The following is a 16,455-nucleotide window of genomic DNA, read 5'->3' as shown; positions in this document are numbered from 1 at the left end:
ACATTGTCAACCAAGTTCCAAACTTGATTATCATACATGGACTAAATCTCGCTTTCCATCGCCTCTTTCCATTTTACAGACTCAGGGAACCCCATGGCTTCCCTATCAGATCTGAGCATCTTTATCTTCCTGCCCAATTGATTCTCCACTTCTTGCTTAAACTCTTTGAACTTTCAAAAGTTTCCGACTTGGGCTAGATAAAGTAGATATATCCATATCTGCTATAATCATCGGTGAAAGCTACAAAGAAGTGGTTAGCATCCCTTGTGGTGGATCTAAAGGGCCCACACAAATCTGTGTGTATGAGATCCAATAATCCCTCACCTATTTCACAAGTACCAGCGAAAGGTGATTTAGTCATCTTTCCAAGAAAACAAGATTCACACGTGTCATCTGACTTTAGGTCAAACAACTCTAAGACTCCATCCTTTTGGATTTGGGCTATGTGTTTCTTGTTTACATGTCCAAGATGACAATGCCACAAGCATGCCTTGTCCAAACCATTGGATGAATCAATATGCAACACATTATTTCCTAAGTTGTCTACAACCATCATAGTTTCATATATACCATTACAAGGCAATGCTTCAAAATAAAAAGTACCATTATAGAAAACATTAACAGAACGAACTTCATTATTAAATGAAAATCTAAAACCTTGTCTCTACAAACCATGAAAATAAACAATATTCCTCGCCATTTCTGACGAGTAGCAACAATTGTTCAAATCTAATCCTAACCCACTACTAAGCACTAAAGAATAAACTCCAATCCTGGTGACAGGCGACGCTCTCCTATTCCCCATGATCAAGTTCATCTTCCCATGCTCCACATCCCTACTTCTTCTTAGACCCTGCAAATCTGAACAAATGTGAAACCCACATCCTGTATCAAGGACCCAAGAACTAGCATGTGATGAGTTATTAGATTGAATCGTGTAAATACTTGCGAAAGTGGGCTTTAGTTTCCCATCCTTGATGTCCTGCGGATACTTAGGGCGGCTTCGTTTCCAATGCCCTTCGTTATGACAATAGAAGCACTCTGCTTCTTTTGGATTAGATGAAGGAGCAGCAGAACCACCTTTTCCTTTGGATCCACTCGAAGTAGATCCATCATGAGACTTTCCCTTGTGATTCTTAGAGGGAGATTTCCTCTTTTTCCCCTTCCCAATTCCAATAGCCAGGACTGGGGTAGTAGTGGTAGTAGGAGTAGACATGACCACTTTGTCTTTGAGTCCACTTTCAACAGTTCTCAACAGACCTTGAAGTTTACTCAAGGTGACCTCCTCCTTGTTCATATGGTAAGTCATCTTGAACTCGTTGTAACAAGGAGGTAAAGAGTGTAGGATTATATCAATCGCTAACTCTTCGTCAAAGTTGACATTCAACTTGAGCAATCGATCCACATACCTTTGCATCCTTTGCAAGTGGCTCATGATGGACTCTCCATCCTTCATCTTGGTCATGATTATCGAGGAAACAATCTCGTACCTCTCTTGACGTGCACTTTGATGGCACCTTTCCATTAATTCTTGCAACATCTCATAAGGCCAGTAGTCCTCGTAAAACTGTTGGAGCGTAGGAGTCATAGTGGTGACCATGATACATGACACCTTTGTTGCGTCCTTCTCATGGGCCTTATACTCAGCTATCTGTTTAAGAGTAGATTTAGTTTCATTGATCCCGTTGAGTTGGTTGTCGAGAACATATTCCTTTTCTTCATAGCGTAATGCCATTCGAATGTTGCGAATCTAGTCATTGAAGTTGGATCCATCAAAGGTGACCCTCGCACAAATGTTCATGAAAGAAAATGAGCTAGATGAGTTGGATTTCGAGCTAGAAATGTTGTTTGGTCCAGACATTTGAAAAGAAAAAGAACAAAGTTTAGATTAGATAAAGAATCCTTAATATAACACCCAAATGAAATATTAAGGCTAGTACCCAACACAATATTTTACAATCTGGAAGAGAGATGCCGAAATCCAATTGTAAATATTTGAAGGTAGGTAAATGACGATTTACCAATTCCACCACAAAAAAACAAAATGAAGAATTAGGTTTTAAATGAAATAAAATTCCTAGATTCTTTTGAGATTCATTGAACTGTTCAATGACATGTTTAATCTCGATTATGCCCTTCAAGTTTGTGACTGGGATACCGAGGATCACAAACAAGGTGTGAATAACAATGCAAATTGGCTTGGCACTCTCGATTCATTTGTCACCTAATCAATGTGTCGGTTAACGACACACGCTCCATTGATCTATGATAATTCTCGAGCTACCCTTTGCCACCCTTGTTAGTCCAAGTTAGTGTGTCGGTTATCCACACACGCTCCACTAAAGACTTGGCATGGTGAAAAGTGTAATTTCATGGAATAGCATCATTTTCACATTTTCCTAAAGTAACTAAGATTAGGAATTTATGAAAACGTTTAGTTAATTTATAATATTCATTATACTTATTAATGAAAAATTAGTTGTCCTATCCTACCCGTTCGGCTAACGACCCTTCACCAATCAATGAAGCGGTGGGTGAGAGTGGAAACCCATTCAACTGTCATTTTATAGACAGTTTCGTTATACCCCCCCTTATAGATCGGCTTCGTGAATGAGGCCTACTAACGGCAAGACTGCCTCATCTTATAGATATATATATATATAAGTATTAAGCTTTTAATATTCTAATAGTATAAGGGTTGTATTTTAAACTTTTAAAACACTAGAATTTTAGAATATAATATTTCATAATTAAAACCTTTTAATCAAATTTTAAATTCCAAAACTTGAGGACAAGTATTGAAGCTTTTCAAAACTTCTAGATCAAATTTTAAAATAATTAAAATAATCATATAATTTTATCTTTATCAAAGTTTGACCTAATCTAATTTTATTTGGTAAGATAAATTCAATTCAAAATTTACAAATAATTAATATATCATATAATCTTGTAATAATCTTAAAATTTGACATTTATCTTTCAGTTAGATGAGCATATTCATTACCATATCAAAAAAATCTAATTTAAGCTTGAAATCTAAAAAATCTGCCAACAGACGACTCAACTTGTTGAGTTCCACATTAGACTCGTCGAGTTCATCTGGCAGATTCTAGAGTTCGATTGCTTTCTCCTTTGAACAATTAACCATGTCATCAAATATAACCAAAAAACACTTAAGCTCTGATACCACTGATCGGTTTAAGCACTACAACATTCATATGGTGTACATGCAACCCTAATGCTTTGGATCTAGGTTTTTCTCAACTTATACATGCAATAAATTATCCAAAGCATAAACCCTAATCTAGTATAAAATTTTCGAAATTGATGACTTAAACAAAGTTAGAAGAATACATTTTCTTGTAGCTTGTTGATCTTGACCTTTAAGAGCTTAGTGCCTCAATTGTTGCACCTCTAATGGAGTCACAAACACCATTAGCAACAAGAAAGAACAAGAGAGAGAAGGGAGGCTCTAGAAGTCGGCTAGGGTTCTCTAAGAAAGCATAGGGCCGATTTCATGAAGTCAAGGGGTGTATTTATAGTTAAGCTGCTAGGGTTTCAGGTAAAACCCTAATATGACTAAATTGTAAGTTGGCGTCGCTTACAATTGAGGATACCATGAAAAAAACTTGAATTCTCATCTCCCTCTATGCTCCACTTGGTCTTAGCTTTATGCGCAGGTTAATATGAGAAAGATGATTCAGATTCACCAACTCCTTTAAAAGAGTGACCCGTTGCTCTCTCAAAAGATCCGAACCAACATCATTCATAAGACTCCCATCTAGGGCCTCGATCTTAACTTGTAACTCTTTCCTCTTGTTGGACAGCTGGAGTCGAGAACTAGAATTCCACACCCTCCGATTAGACTTAAGAAACTGAAGTTTCTTCTTAAAAATAATCCAAGTGTAACATACCCCTCTGGCACGTATCACAATATTGTCCACTTTGGGCTCCCGACATGAAAACTTCATAGGGGTCACCTATCTTTGGATTGGTCTTGCTCGGGCACACTTAACTTTAGAGTTCTTATGGGATTTGCTGCCCTCACGGATTTAAAACACATTGTAACAAGGAAGGTATCCACACCCCTTATAAGGAAATGTTTCATTCTCCTTCCAAGCCAATGTGGGATCAGGTATAACCCACCTTCATCGCCCATTATAGGGTTCGACTTCGTTGTCGAACACATCGACTCGTGCACCATCTCTGATACCATTTGTAACATCCCCCCCCCCCGGGAAGTTTTCGTACAGGGAGCCTAAAGTGGACAATATTGTGATACATGCCAGAGGGGGATGTTACACCAAGGGTTCATATCCACCAACCCAACCACCAATTGCGACCAAGAGCCACGTACTATCTCATCAAAATCATCTAATTCAAACCAAGAGTGAAAAATCCGAAAAAGAGTAGGACCGTAATCAACAGGTTGTTCTATCAAAATAATGAGACGATGATCTAGTAAATTCTTTTCCAAAACCAAGCTCGTCATATGAGGAAAATTATGCAATAAACCCTCTATGATAAGAAATCTATTGAGTTTGCTAAATTTTCGAACCCCATCTATCGCTCCAAGTAAATCTAGGCCCTCCTAAAGGAACATCCACCAAATTGGCATATTCTATAAAATCATTAAAATATCTAGAAGTCATCGAATTAAAACGAGACCCCAATCGCTCCGACTCATCTCGAACTTCATTAAAATCGCCCATAAAAATACACTCTCCTAGAAAAGAAACAACCATCTCTAAAATGTTAGCCCACAGATTCCTTTTACAAACAGCCCCTTGGGGCTCATAAATAACAAAAAACATAACATCCAAACCCAACCGCGACCAAACAACCTCAACAACAACAAACCAATCACTAATAATCACCTATTTCTGAGAAATAAAATGCGGGTTCCAAATAGCTAGAATACCACCCGAACCTACACGAGATGGAGAAAAAGCATGCATAAAAGAATAATTCCACCAAAACGACCGAACCGACACTAAATCCATAACTTCCATTTTTGTTTCTTGAATGGCTAGAAAATTTACTTTATGAAGATGACATAAATTTCTAACCCACCCTCGCTTATCTACATAAACGGCTCCATAAATGCTCAATTAAAGACAATTCATGGATAATTAATACACATCCCGTGACCTTCAATAATTTCTTTCACCCTTTCAAAACACCCTTCCATAACAATCTCATACATATCACATAAGACCCTCCGGTCAACTCATAATACCACTCTAGGTTACGTATAGTGAGAAGACTCACCTCGTCTAACTCGGTAACTCATAAATCTCGGACTCCGTGAAAATAAGATCTAGCATTCGCCTAATCATACGAAATAAACACTCGGCATCAACACATTTCCCAAGGCTAGACCATTCCCTCTCTTAGCACTCTTAGGAGGGTAAAAGACCATTTTACCCCTCTCATGGTGCAAATATACTAAAGCTGACCAAACCCTAAAAGTCAAAAAAAGTCAACCCCTTGGGTTACGCTGCGCGTACCAAACATGTACACTGGGCATACCCGGTGCCTTCACAGAATCGGGGTGCGCCACCCCCTACGCTGCTCGTACTGGGATTACACCCAACGTAAATCCTGGTTCAACCATATTGAGTATTTTGGTCTTAAACGGTTAAGACAAGAACTCATATTCCAGATCTGACTTCTTTAAGGGTCCTTACTCCATAAAGTTGAAACCTTTAAGCCTTACATGGCTGTAAAGATCATCTATCACTCAAAACACCTTTCCTCTTACCATATTAAGACCTAACTCATGCATGACTCGATATCCACGACCAAGATTGGATTTTTATGAATCCTCAACACATATTACACTGGGGAAGGCTAGATCTATACTTATGGAGACTCTTTGCACACAAAGTGCACACGAAGTCTCCACCTTTGAACCAAATACCCTAAAATGGGTCCAAAAAGCAAAACTCTTGAAGGACAAGGAAAGCTTTGAGTTTTTTACCTCAAAAGGGATCTCTAACCATGGTAGAACTCGGATCTACTCTTGTTCTTCCACTTCTAGCTCCAACAATGGCTTCCTCTTCTCCTTCTTCACCTTAAAAAGGTACCTTGAAACTCAAGAACACACACAAGCTTAAACATGGATTTCTGCACTCTAAGGGCTCATTCAAAGGGGGTATGGTGGCTTGGGCATAGGACTAAACGTTCTTTTTATAGTGCATAAGCCAGAAATTAGGGTTTGCATCTAGAAACACTACGCCCAGCGTAACCCTGGGTACGCCCAACGTACCCAGGCGAGTCCGCGTTCAAAATAAGTGCGTGAGTACGCGTGGCGTATGCCTTATTAAGCCGAGCATACTCACAACCAACACACAACTTAAAGGGACTCATCTTATCAACTCTCAAAATAGAAGGGATATAAAGGATACCTGAATTTCGGGCTGTTACAATTCTCCCCCACTAGAACCAGACTTCCCCCTCGAAGTCTCATGTTGAAAACAACTCCGGATGCTGCTCCAGCATCTCTGACTCCGGCTCCCAGGTTAGCTCGAACCCCCTCCGATTCTGCCACTGAACCTGAACTAAGCGCACCTCCTTGTTTCTCAGAACCTTGATCTTCCGATCAAAGATTGCAATCGGCATCTCGACATAATTCAAACTTGCTTCCACCTGGATATCCTCCAGTGGTACCACTGCCGACCCATCGACTATACACTTCCTCAGTTGCGACATGTGGAAAGTATCATGAATCTGGTCCAAATCCACAGGTTGCTCCAAGCGATACGCTACCCTGCCCACCCTCTCGATCACTCTAAACGGCCTAATATACGGGGGCCCCAGCTTGCTCCTCTTCCTGAATCGGATCACTCCTTTCCAAGGAGATACCTTCATGAGCACGAAATCCCCGACCTGGAACTCGAGCTTGGATCGTCGCCTATCCGCACAACTCTTATGGCGACTCTGAGCGGTCAACAACCTTTGTCTGACCTGTTGTATCTGCTCTGTCGTGTGAAGCACTATCTCATCAGGTGATATCCCGACCTCAAGTCTATCTTGGAGAACCAATACGCTTCTTGCAACTGATCGAACAGATCGTCGATCCTCGGTAACGGATAACGGTTCCTGACCATCAACTTGTTCAACTCCCAATAATCAATGCGCATCCGGTGTGAACCATCCTTTTTCTTGACAAAAAGGATCGGCGCTCCCCATGGTGAGCTACTCGGTCTAATAAACCCCTTTCCTAGTAGCTCCTGAAGTTGCGAGGATAACTCTTACATCTCGAGCGGCGCAAGGCGATAGGGTGCCTTGGCAATAGGTGCCGCCCCGGTACCAAGTCGATACGAAACTCCACGTGCCTCTCGGGAGGCACACCTGGCAACTCCTCGGGGAAAACATCAGGGAACTCCTACACAATCGGGACCTCATCAATCGAACTTGGCCTCCCAGCGGCTGCTCGCGTGTCCACCACATAGGCCACAAACCCCTACAGCCCTGATGTAAACTCTGCCTCGCGCTAGCAGCCGAACGAAATGCTGACTCAGGACGGTTACCCTCACTGTACACCGTAAGTACTCCCCCACTAGGGTCTCGAATCATCACCAACTGACGCTTGCAGTCTATAATAGCTACAAATTGGCTCAACCAATTCATTCCCACTATGACACATACGTCCCCCATCGCAATCGAGACTAGATCGATCGGGAACCCCACAACGAAGATCTCAAGTCTACATCCTCGAATCACCTCCATGGCGTACACCGCTCGCTCATTAGCTATAGAAACTCGCAAAGGTCGACTCAATGCCTCTCGACAAATACTGATATGATGACTAAAAGCTAACGACACAAAAGATCGACTCGCTCCCGAGTCAAATAGCACTAAGGCAGGTACAAAATTCACAAAAAAGGTACCCACGCATATCATAATATAAGCATAATATCTTAGACTCAAATTAAATAGAGAGAAGAATACATACCAGCCAACAACGTCGGGTGATGCGCGGACCTCCTTCGTTGTCAACGGGAAGGCTCTCCCGCGAGCCTTCGGCGCCTCGATCATTGCTGGCTGAACCTCGGTTGCCCTAGCAGCAGGCGCAGATCCCTGCGCTGATCCCTGATGTAGCTGAGGGCACTCGGCCTTCCGATGGCCGGTCTGGTTGCAATGGAAGCAAACAGAAAATCCCTTGGCGCAATCCCTCGTGATATGCCCCTCCTTCCCGCACTTGTAGCATACTCCCGCTCTGCACGACCCCTCGTGACTCTTGCCGCACTTCCCACAAGTGCGGCCCTTCGTGATCCTAGATCTCGAATCAGCGGGCCTGACTCGCTTGGCTACCGGCTGAGACTGTGCCGGCCCCCGATCCTTCCCCTGAGACTCCGCCTCCTCCCTGGCCTGAGTCTCCAGCTCTATCTCACTCTTCCGAGAATTTACCTGGAGCTCGGAAAATATCCGGTAGGTCGAGTTCTCCACGAACTCCCGAATATCTCTCCTCAGTACACTCAGATACCGGCTCATGCGAGCCTGCTCGGTAGACACCTGCTCAGGGAAAAACATCGCGCTCTCATGAAACTTCTGCGTAATCACAGTAACTGAATCAGTACCCTGCTTGAGGGTCAAAAACTCGTGAGCCATTCGTTCCCTTTCCATAGGGGGAACCTACTCATCACAAAACATGGTGGTAAACCTTTCCAAGGTCACCGTAGTAAGCTCAGTTGGGGAGAAATCTGCTGACACGAACTTCCACCAGTCCTTCGCCCCCAAGCGAAGCTGGTTCAGCGCGAACCGCACTCTCAAATGTTCCAGACACGAACAAGTGTAAAAGCATCCCTCAACAATCTGCAATCCATCTCATAGCAGCAATCGGATCATGTGTCCCATCGAACTCGGGTGGCTTCGTGTTGCTGAACTCCCGATACAACAACGAATCTCCCCCCTGCGGCCTGGCAGCCGCGACGGCTGTGGTGGCTGCAGCAACAACAGCATCTGTAAGAGCGGAATTTCGCTCATCAAAATTCTCAATCAACGTGGTCTTGATAGACCCAAACATCTCCGGTATCTCAGCCCGTATGGCCGCAGCCACCTTCTCATGAATCAACCGACGGATCTCCTCGTCGCTGACACCGCTTCTCCTAGGTGTGTGTCGTGTCCCAACCATAATATCTCCAAAAAAAACATAAAAACATCAGAGACTCGATCAAGCATACTCGTACTCGATAACGCAAGCCTACTCGTCCTTCAGTATCCTAAGGAATCTTACTTGGACTGCTCACTTATCCGGTGTCATCAGTAGTATGGGCCCTATACTACCGACCACACAACATTAGCATTCACCACAAGTCCTCCTCCTTGGATCCCGGATCGCAAGTACTCTACTCTCGCTATGCATTGGCTACCCTCCGGTAGACCTCTCATGAGCTCCTAACTGCTACCTACTCACTCTCAAGGCATCTCATAGCAGCAGTAATCTCCTAGGCTAAGGCATCACAAATCAGGCCACTCTAGTCCTAATATGAATACCTAGCCTACTCTAGCATGCATAACATAACATATCATATCTCATAACACATAATGTAAGGGTATTTTAGGGATTCACTGTTCGGGCGCTGACTGACCGGACACACTGTTCCGCTCTGGTTGTCTATAAACCTCTTACTCTTTTTAGAAAATTTAGTTTTATTGTTGAAAATTTCGCAAATCCCCAGTTTAAGTTTAGATACGCCCGAAGGTGCATCCGATTCCCTCAAACCAAGGCTCTGATACCAACTTGTAACGATGATATTTTCAAAGCAAAATTTTCATTTTTCAACAACCAAATTTATATATAAAATATTCTCAAAAAGTATTCCACAATAGTTATCAAATCAAAACATATCCCAAGATTACAAATCAAATCTCCTCTCTGTGTGAACGGGTCACGCCGGTGCCTTTCCACGGTCCTCGCTAGTACCTGAAACACATAACACAATAACTGTAAGCATAAATGCTTAGTGAGTTCCCCAAAATACCACATACAACACATACGCCACTCGAGGCTACTGTACGACCCTCCGGTCGATGTGTCTCAGCGGGACCCTCCAGTCCCGTAGCTCGTTGGACCCTCTAGTCCGATCATAGCTCGTTGGGCCCTCCGGCCCAGTCTGTCTTGTTGGACCCTCCGGTCCGGTCTGAATCGTTGGACCCTCCGGTCCGGTCTATACAAATATATATATATATATATATATATATATATATATATATATATATATATATATATATATATATATATATATATATATATATATATATATATATATATATATATATATATATCATACCTACATCACATAGAACATAATCCCATACATGGCACACAATCTCGTACATAGCACATAAGACCCTCCGCTCAACTCATAATACCACTCTAGGTAACGTATAGTGAGAAGACTCACCTCGTGTAACTCGGTAACTCATAAATCTCGGATTCCGTGAAAATAGGATTTAGCCTCCGCCTAATCATACGAAATAAACACTCGGCATCAACACATTTCCCAAGGCTAGACCATTCCCTCTCTTAGCACTCTCAGGAGGGTAAAAGACCATTTTACCCCTCTCATGGCGCAAATACCCTAAAGTTGACCAAACCCTAAAAGTGAACAAAAGTCAACCCTGTGGGTTACGCTGCGCGTACCAAACATGTACGTTGGGCGTACCCGGTGCCTTCACAGAATCAGGGTGCGCCACCCCCTAAGCTGCGCGTACTGGGATTACGCCCAATGTAAATCTCGGTTCAGCCATATTGAGTATTTTGGTCTTAAACGGTTAAGACAAGAACTCATATTCCAGATCCGACTTCTCTAAGTGTCCTTACTCCATAAATTTGAAACCTTTAAGCCTTGCATGGCTGTAAAGATCATCTATCACTCAAAACACCTTTCCTCTTTCCATATTAAGACCCTAACTCATGCATGACTCAATATCCACGACCAAGATTGGATTTTTATGAATCCTCAACATATATTACACTGGGGAAGGCCAGATCTAGGCTTATGGAGACTCTTTGCACACAAAGTGCACACAAAGTCTCCACCTTTGAACCAAAAACCCTAAAATGGGTCCAAAAACCAAAACTATTGAAGGAAAAGGAAAGCTTTGAGCTTTTTATCTCAAAAGGGATCTCCAACCACTGTAGAACTCTGATCTCCTCTTGCTCTTGCACTTCTAGCTCCAACAATGGATTCCTCTTTTCCTTCTTCACCTCAAAAAGGTACCTTCAAGCTCAAGAACACACACAAGCTTAAACACGGATTTCTGCACTCTAAGGGCTCATTCAAGGAGGGCATGGTGGCTGGGATAAAGGACTAAGCGTTCCTTTTATAGTGCACAAGCCAGAAATTAGGGTTTGCATCTGGGCACACTACGCCCAACGTAACCCTGGGTACGCCCAACGTACCCGGGCGAGTCCGCGTTCAAAATAAGCGCATGAGTACGCGCGGCGTACGCCTCATTACGCCCAGCATACTCACAACCAACACACAACTTAAAGGGACTCATCTTGCCAACTCTCAAAATAGAAGGGTTATAAAGCTTACCTGAATTTCGGACTGTTACAAGGGTCATCTGAACATTCATCTTTGTCATGTAGTGAAAAATTACTTCCACCCTCTTCAATTAAAATTTGATCCTTATCTACACCCATGTCATTTTTTCTAAGACCAGATGAGAACGAAGGATTCCAGCCAGGAGCTTCTTTGAAACTTATTGGAAACACCACACCATCCACTCTAATATACATTAACTCCAAAATGATTTCAAAAAAACTAGTCAAAATACAAACATGATTCTTGTAAATGTCTTTACCTAACCCATCATCAAGATGAACAAATAGTTCCCCATTTGGCCACAATCTTCCTAAATGTCGATTTACTCCAAGCACGTATAGGAACTCCTTCTCCTTCTTATTTGATTTGTAATTTTATGTTATACATCATCTCAAGGTCCTATATTCACCCCATATATGGTGGATGATGGATCTAGGGGATTACATGTGGCAAAAGATCATGGAAACCCTAAAAGGGAGAATGGTGATTTTATGTGCTTTATGTTCATTTTCATGTTGATTGTTATTACAATCTTGTGGAAAAATGAAATCCTAATGATACCTAACCCTTTTTAGTATCACCATGATTATGGGGACTAAATTGGGATGATGAACACATCTTAAAATGTGTTTCAAAGGGAGAAGGATGGATAAGCCAAAAAGGAATCACAGGTGGCTACGATTATGTTTTCCATCAGATCTGTAGTCATTTTGTAAAACTCATATCTTGAGCTCTAGAACTCAAACGGACCCCAAACTAGTTCCAAAAGTTCAAAAATTGAGTTGGATAACTTTCTTAATAAGGCCAACCTCACTTATAAGGACCGTATCTGTGGGAAAGAATGGCATCTTTGCTGTTAGGTCTGATCCGGGTCTGTTCTGATATGTCATTTTGTTTTCCTCATTTCTAAGGCTTGGAAAAGGATCTAGAGTGATTCCAAGTTTCTATATGTTCCATATATTATGAATTTAAGATCTTGAGAAGATGCGGTGTTATTTCCAATTATAAATTGGTTAGAATGGATCCACACTCCATATCAGTGGGCAGTCACCAGCTTTTGCTAGTGCTGTGATTGTCCACAATGTGAATTTTATATCTGGAGTTTGGGAGATGGTTTGTATTCAATTTTAACTCTGAGACTTTCATTTTTATGTACTTTACTTCTATTAATTTTGTTTTGGACGAATTCTACTCACATGTTAGGTAGAATTGGCCAACATGACTTGACTGTATTGTTGGAGACAGAAGTGATACACCATTTTGTAAAATTCATATTTAATTCATCTTTTAGAGTTAGTATGAGTTCTTTATAGTTGTGGAATCCTGAGCAATCATATTTTCCTATAAAATTTAGTTAAAGATATATTTCTGTTTTAGATTTTGTAGTAAATCCGTTTTAAACAGCAGGTCTGTTTTAGAGACCTTGCTGTGATTACTCTTTTCTCAACTCATAGCTTCATTACTTCTCCTTTCTAACCGTTAGTCCTTCTTAGGTGGGGTTTTTCAGTTTACTCAAGCTTGGTAGCATTATTTGATTCTTAGCTATCCATACTACTCACTCAAGGTGAGTTCTCTCACACTTTTGTATTGATGATTGTGTTTGCTAGTTAGCTCGTGTGTGATTATTTGAATTTGTTATAAAAGCATGCTATATAAGTATTGTTTTAATTCGTACATGTGCAATCTATGTAACTAATCATGGATATGGGGACACCACCAAAGGATATGGATTTACCGGTGCGGTGGGTAGGTAAGATCACCAACGTAATACTCATCGTGAGGTGCGGTGATTAGGGCCAAGTGATACGGGATATTCCCGGTGCGGCCCAAACCTACAAGTCCTTCTTGTATTATTGGCGTTGATTCATTCTTTGCCCTTATTATCAAACTATAATTGGAAAATGGATTAGGGTTAGTAAATATGAATGTTAGTACAATGTCTGTGTTTGAATTCACTAAGCTTTGTGCTTACGTTTTCCCTTATAACTTTTCAGGTGTTAAGATTAAAGAGGCTAGGGCTTGACATGGAGCACCGGGACATCACTACTAGTTATTTTTGTTGGGACCTTATTATTATTATTACTTACGCACTTATTTTATAAGATTATTATGTGTATGGATTATGTTATGACTATTTCAGTTGTTTTAATTTAATGTAAGATGGGTTTTAAAAGTTTAAAATTTTTGCAAAAATTTGGGTGTCACAAGTTGGTATCAGAGCCACAATTTGAGGGAACTAGGCATTCTTGTGGATGTTCTAGACTCAAATTTGAGGCTCTATAAGAGTTTATTTTCTTTTTAAAAGATTTTTCAAACTTTCTGAAGACTAGTAGTGGAAGATGTCGCGGTATGTCAGTCGTCCAGCCAAGTAAGCCTTATTTCTTATGTTAAATGTTTACGTTAAATTGTTGACTATGAATTGGATTCTACTAGTCTAAAAATGTAAGATTACACACTTATTTAATGTTAACATGTGAGAAAGTTGTACAACTAACGGCTAGAGCGAGCTGGATATTTTGAAACTAGATGCGAATGCGAAATTGGAACTTGTGTGGAAGGTAGTAGAAGGGCCCCTACTATTTGAAGCATCGGTGCCGGTTTCGGGTCGGGGCAAGGTTGAGAAATTTTCGGCAAGCTGAGTGTTTCGTCTTCCTAGAAATATCTAGGCTGAATTATTTCTAAATATTTTCCTCCTTCTACGGATACAGATGGCTCCGCCTGCTCGCCTTAATCAGCTATAAATGGAGCAAGTTAGGAATATTGTCACTGAGGAATTCAATAACGCTTTCAACGAACTAATCCCGAGCATGACCAATGACATAATCAACCAGGTCAAAGCTCTTCTGGATGAGCACCTCGCAGCTATTCCCGGGGGAGCGTTACCGGCTCCACCCGTTCGGGATTCGGCATACTACTTCAAGAAGTTCAGCAAGTGTAGCCCTCCTCTTTGGAACGGTGAATCAGACCCAGTTGCTGCTAAGCACTGGGTGTCAGATGTTGATGCCTTCATGACTGTTGGGTGTCCGGACCAGTACAAAGTTGTGATCGCCATGAATCAGCTGTGAAAAAGGGGAAAGACATGGTGGAACAACATCACCGCTCTATTAAACGAAGAAGAAGAGAGGGCCATGTCTTGGGCCCAATTTGTGGAGAGGTTTGAGGCACAATATGTGCCTAAGGTGGAGCAGCAGCGGATGCAGCAAGAGTTCATGGCCTTACAGCAAACTACCGAGTCTGTTAGCGACCTGAATGCCAAGTTCTTGGAGATGCTATCTTTTTGTCCCTCGTTTGCTGGGAACGAGGCCTGGTTGGTCAGCCGATACACTACCATTCTACGTACCAAGATTCAGGAATTCGTTAGCATGCAGGAGTTCCCGACTTTATCCGTGATCATGGATACAGTGAGGAGGAGGGAAATCGAGTTGCAGACCCAGTCCAAGAGGAAGGCCAATGACACCTCCTCTAAGACATCCGGAGATGCCCAGAAAAAGCAAAAGCAGGGTGGTAAGTCAAGGTATGAGTACAGGCTGTCTTCAGGTCAGGGCGAGAAAAATCCGTTGATATGCTACAACTGCAAAAAGCCAGGGCATCATTGGAAGAATTGTAGGGCTCCCCCTGCGAGTGCAGTTCCTCAGATTACTTTTGCTGCTCCCGTCTGCTATCACTACAACAAGACGGGACACAAGAAGCCCGAATGCCCGAAGTTGAAGGCTGGTAAAGGAGGCGGGGGTACAAATCCTGCATTTGCATCGTCTTCTAAGGGACCCACTATAGTGACACGAGGTCGTGCTCACCAGATGACTGCGGATGAGCCGGTGATTACCGCGACAGTGGCAGGTAATTTTTTTTCTTTTCTCTCCTGCCATTATTTAATAAATGGTAGTTAGAATTGTTTACATGATTGTATGTGGTAAATCAGGCACTTATTTGCTAGATTCTGATCCTGCTGTTGTTATGTTTGATAGCGGTGCTACCCATTCTTTTGTATCTCGCACGTTTATTAATCGTTTGGGGTGTAGTATCGGAATATTGGCTCGCCCAATGGTTGTCGAAGTTGCCGACTACCGCACTATTTATGTCACCAATGTTTATCGGGGTTGCACTCTCGAGTTTTCTGGAGTTGAATTCCCTATTGATCTTATCCCTATTGCGATGCGAGAGCTCTACGTTATCATAGGCATGGATTGGCTTGATGCGTTTGATGCGGAAATCTATCGTAAGAAGCAAGTTCATGTTCGAAACCCTAGAGGTGGAGAACTTATTATTCAGGGGGACATTCCCCGCCTGGCTATGGCTTCTTGCTCTTCTACTATAGCACTAGATGACGTTCCTATTGTTTCCGACTTCAGCGATGTCTTTCCAAAGGAACTCCCTGGCTTGCCATCTATTCGGCAAGTGGAGTTTCACATTGATTTGGTGTCAGGTGTGACTCTGGTAGCGAAATCTCTGTACTGCTTGGCACCACCTGAAATGAAAGAGCTCCAAGATCAACTTCAAGAACTAAGTGATAAAGGGTTTATACGGCCAAGCTGCTCGCCTTGGGGTGCTCCTATTCTCTTTGTGAAGAAGAAAGATGGATCCCATCGAATTTGTATTGATTATAGGGAGCTAAACAAGCGCACGATAAGGAATAGGTACCCGTTGCCACGTGTTGACGATCTTTTCGATCAGCTTCAGGGAGCATCTTGGTTTTCCAAGATTGATTTACGTTCCGGTTACCATCAGATGCGGGTTTGTGACATCCCCAAAATCTCGGCCAGAAAAGACCGATTTTCATTTATGCTTTTAAAATAATTTCAGAGTAAATCCATTTGATTTGAAAGAATTGCGGAATTTGTTCCCAAAAACAAAACATGATAAAACAATGTTTACCAAAGCATTTCATAAAAGAAAT

At 42.0% G+C, this 16,455-nt stretch overlaps 1 protein-coding gene across 1 annotated transcript; it reads left to right on the top strand.

Annotated features, from left to right (window-relative positions):
- Nucleotides 1-14,770: 14,770 nt before the first annotated feature.
- On the top strand, nucleotides 14,771-16,173 carry LOC111918842 (uncharacterized). The gene is made up of 3 exons (XM_052769949.1): nucleotides 14,771-15,398; nucleotides 15,481-16,065; nucleotides 16,166-16,173. Exons 1-3 carry the CDS (start codon nucleotides 14,771-14,773, stop codon nucleotides 16,171-16,173), a joined length of 1,221 nt encoding a protein of 406 aa, XP_052625909.1.
- The last annotated feature ends 282 nt before the right edge of the window (nucleotides 16,174-16,455 follow it).

The sequence above is a fragment of the Lactuca sativa genome, chromosome 3 (assembly GCF_002870075.4).
Source record: "Lactuca sativa cultivar Salinas chromosome 3, Lsat_Salinas_v11, whole genome shotgun sequence".
NCBI lineage: Eukaryota > Viridiplantae > Streptophyta > Magnoliopsida > Asterales > Asteraceae > Lactuca > Lactuca sativa.
The sequence above is the reverse complement of the archived record's forward strand: the minus strand, read 5'-3'. Positions and strand labels throughout refer to the sequence as shown.

What these genes read in the sequence shown, in the direction of transcription:
- LOC111918842 (XM_052769949.1), top strand. Translation starts at nt 14,771, where the DNA reads ATGGCCTTACAGCAAACTACCGAGTCTGTTAGCGACCTGAATGCCAAG. An exon ending in GATTACCGCGACAGTGGCAG is followed by an intron (nt 15,399 to 15,480) that starts GTAATTTTTTTT and finishes GTGGTAAATCAG; the next exon opens with GCACTTATTTGCTAGATTCT.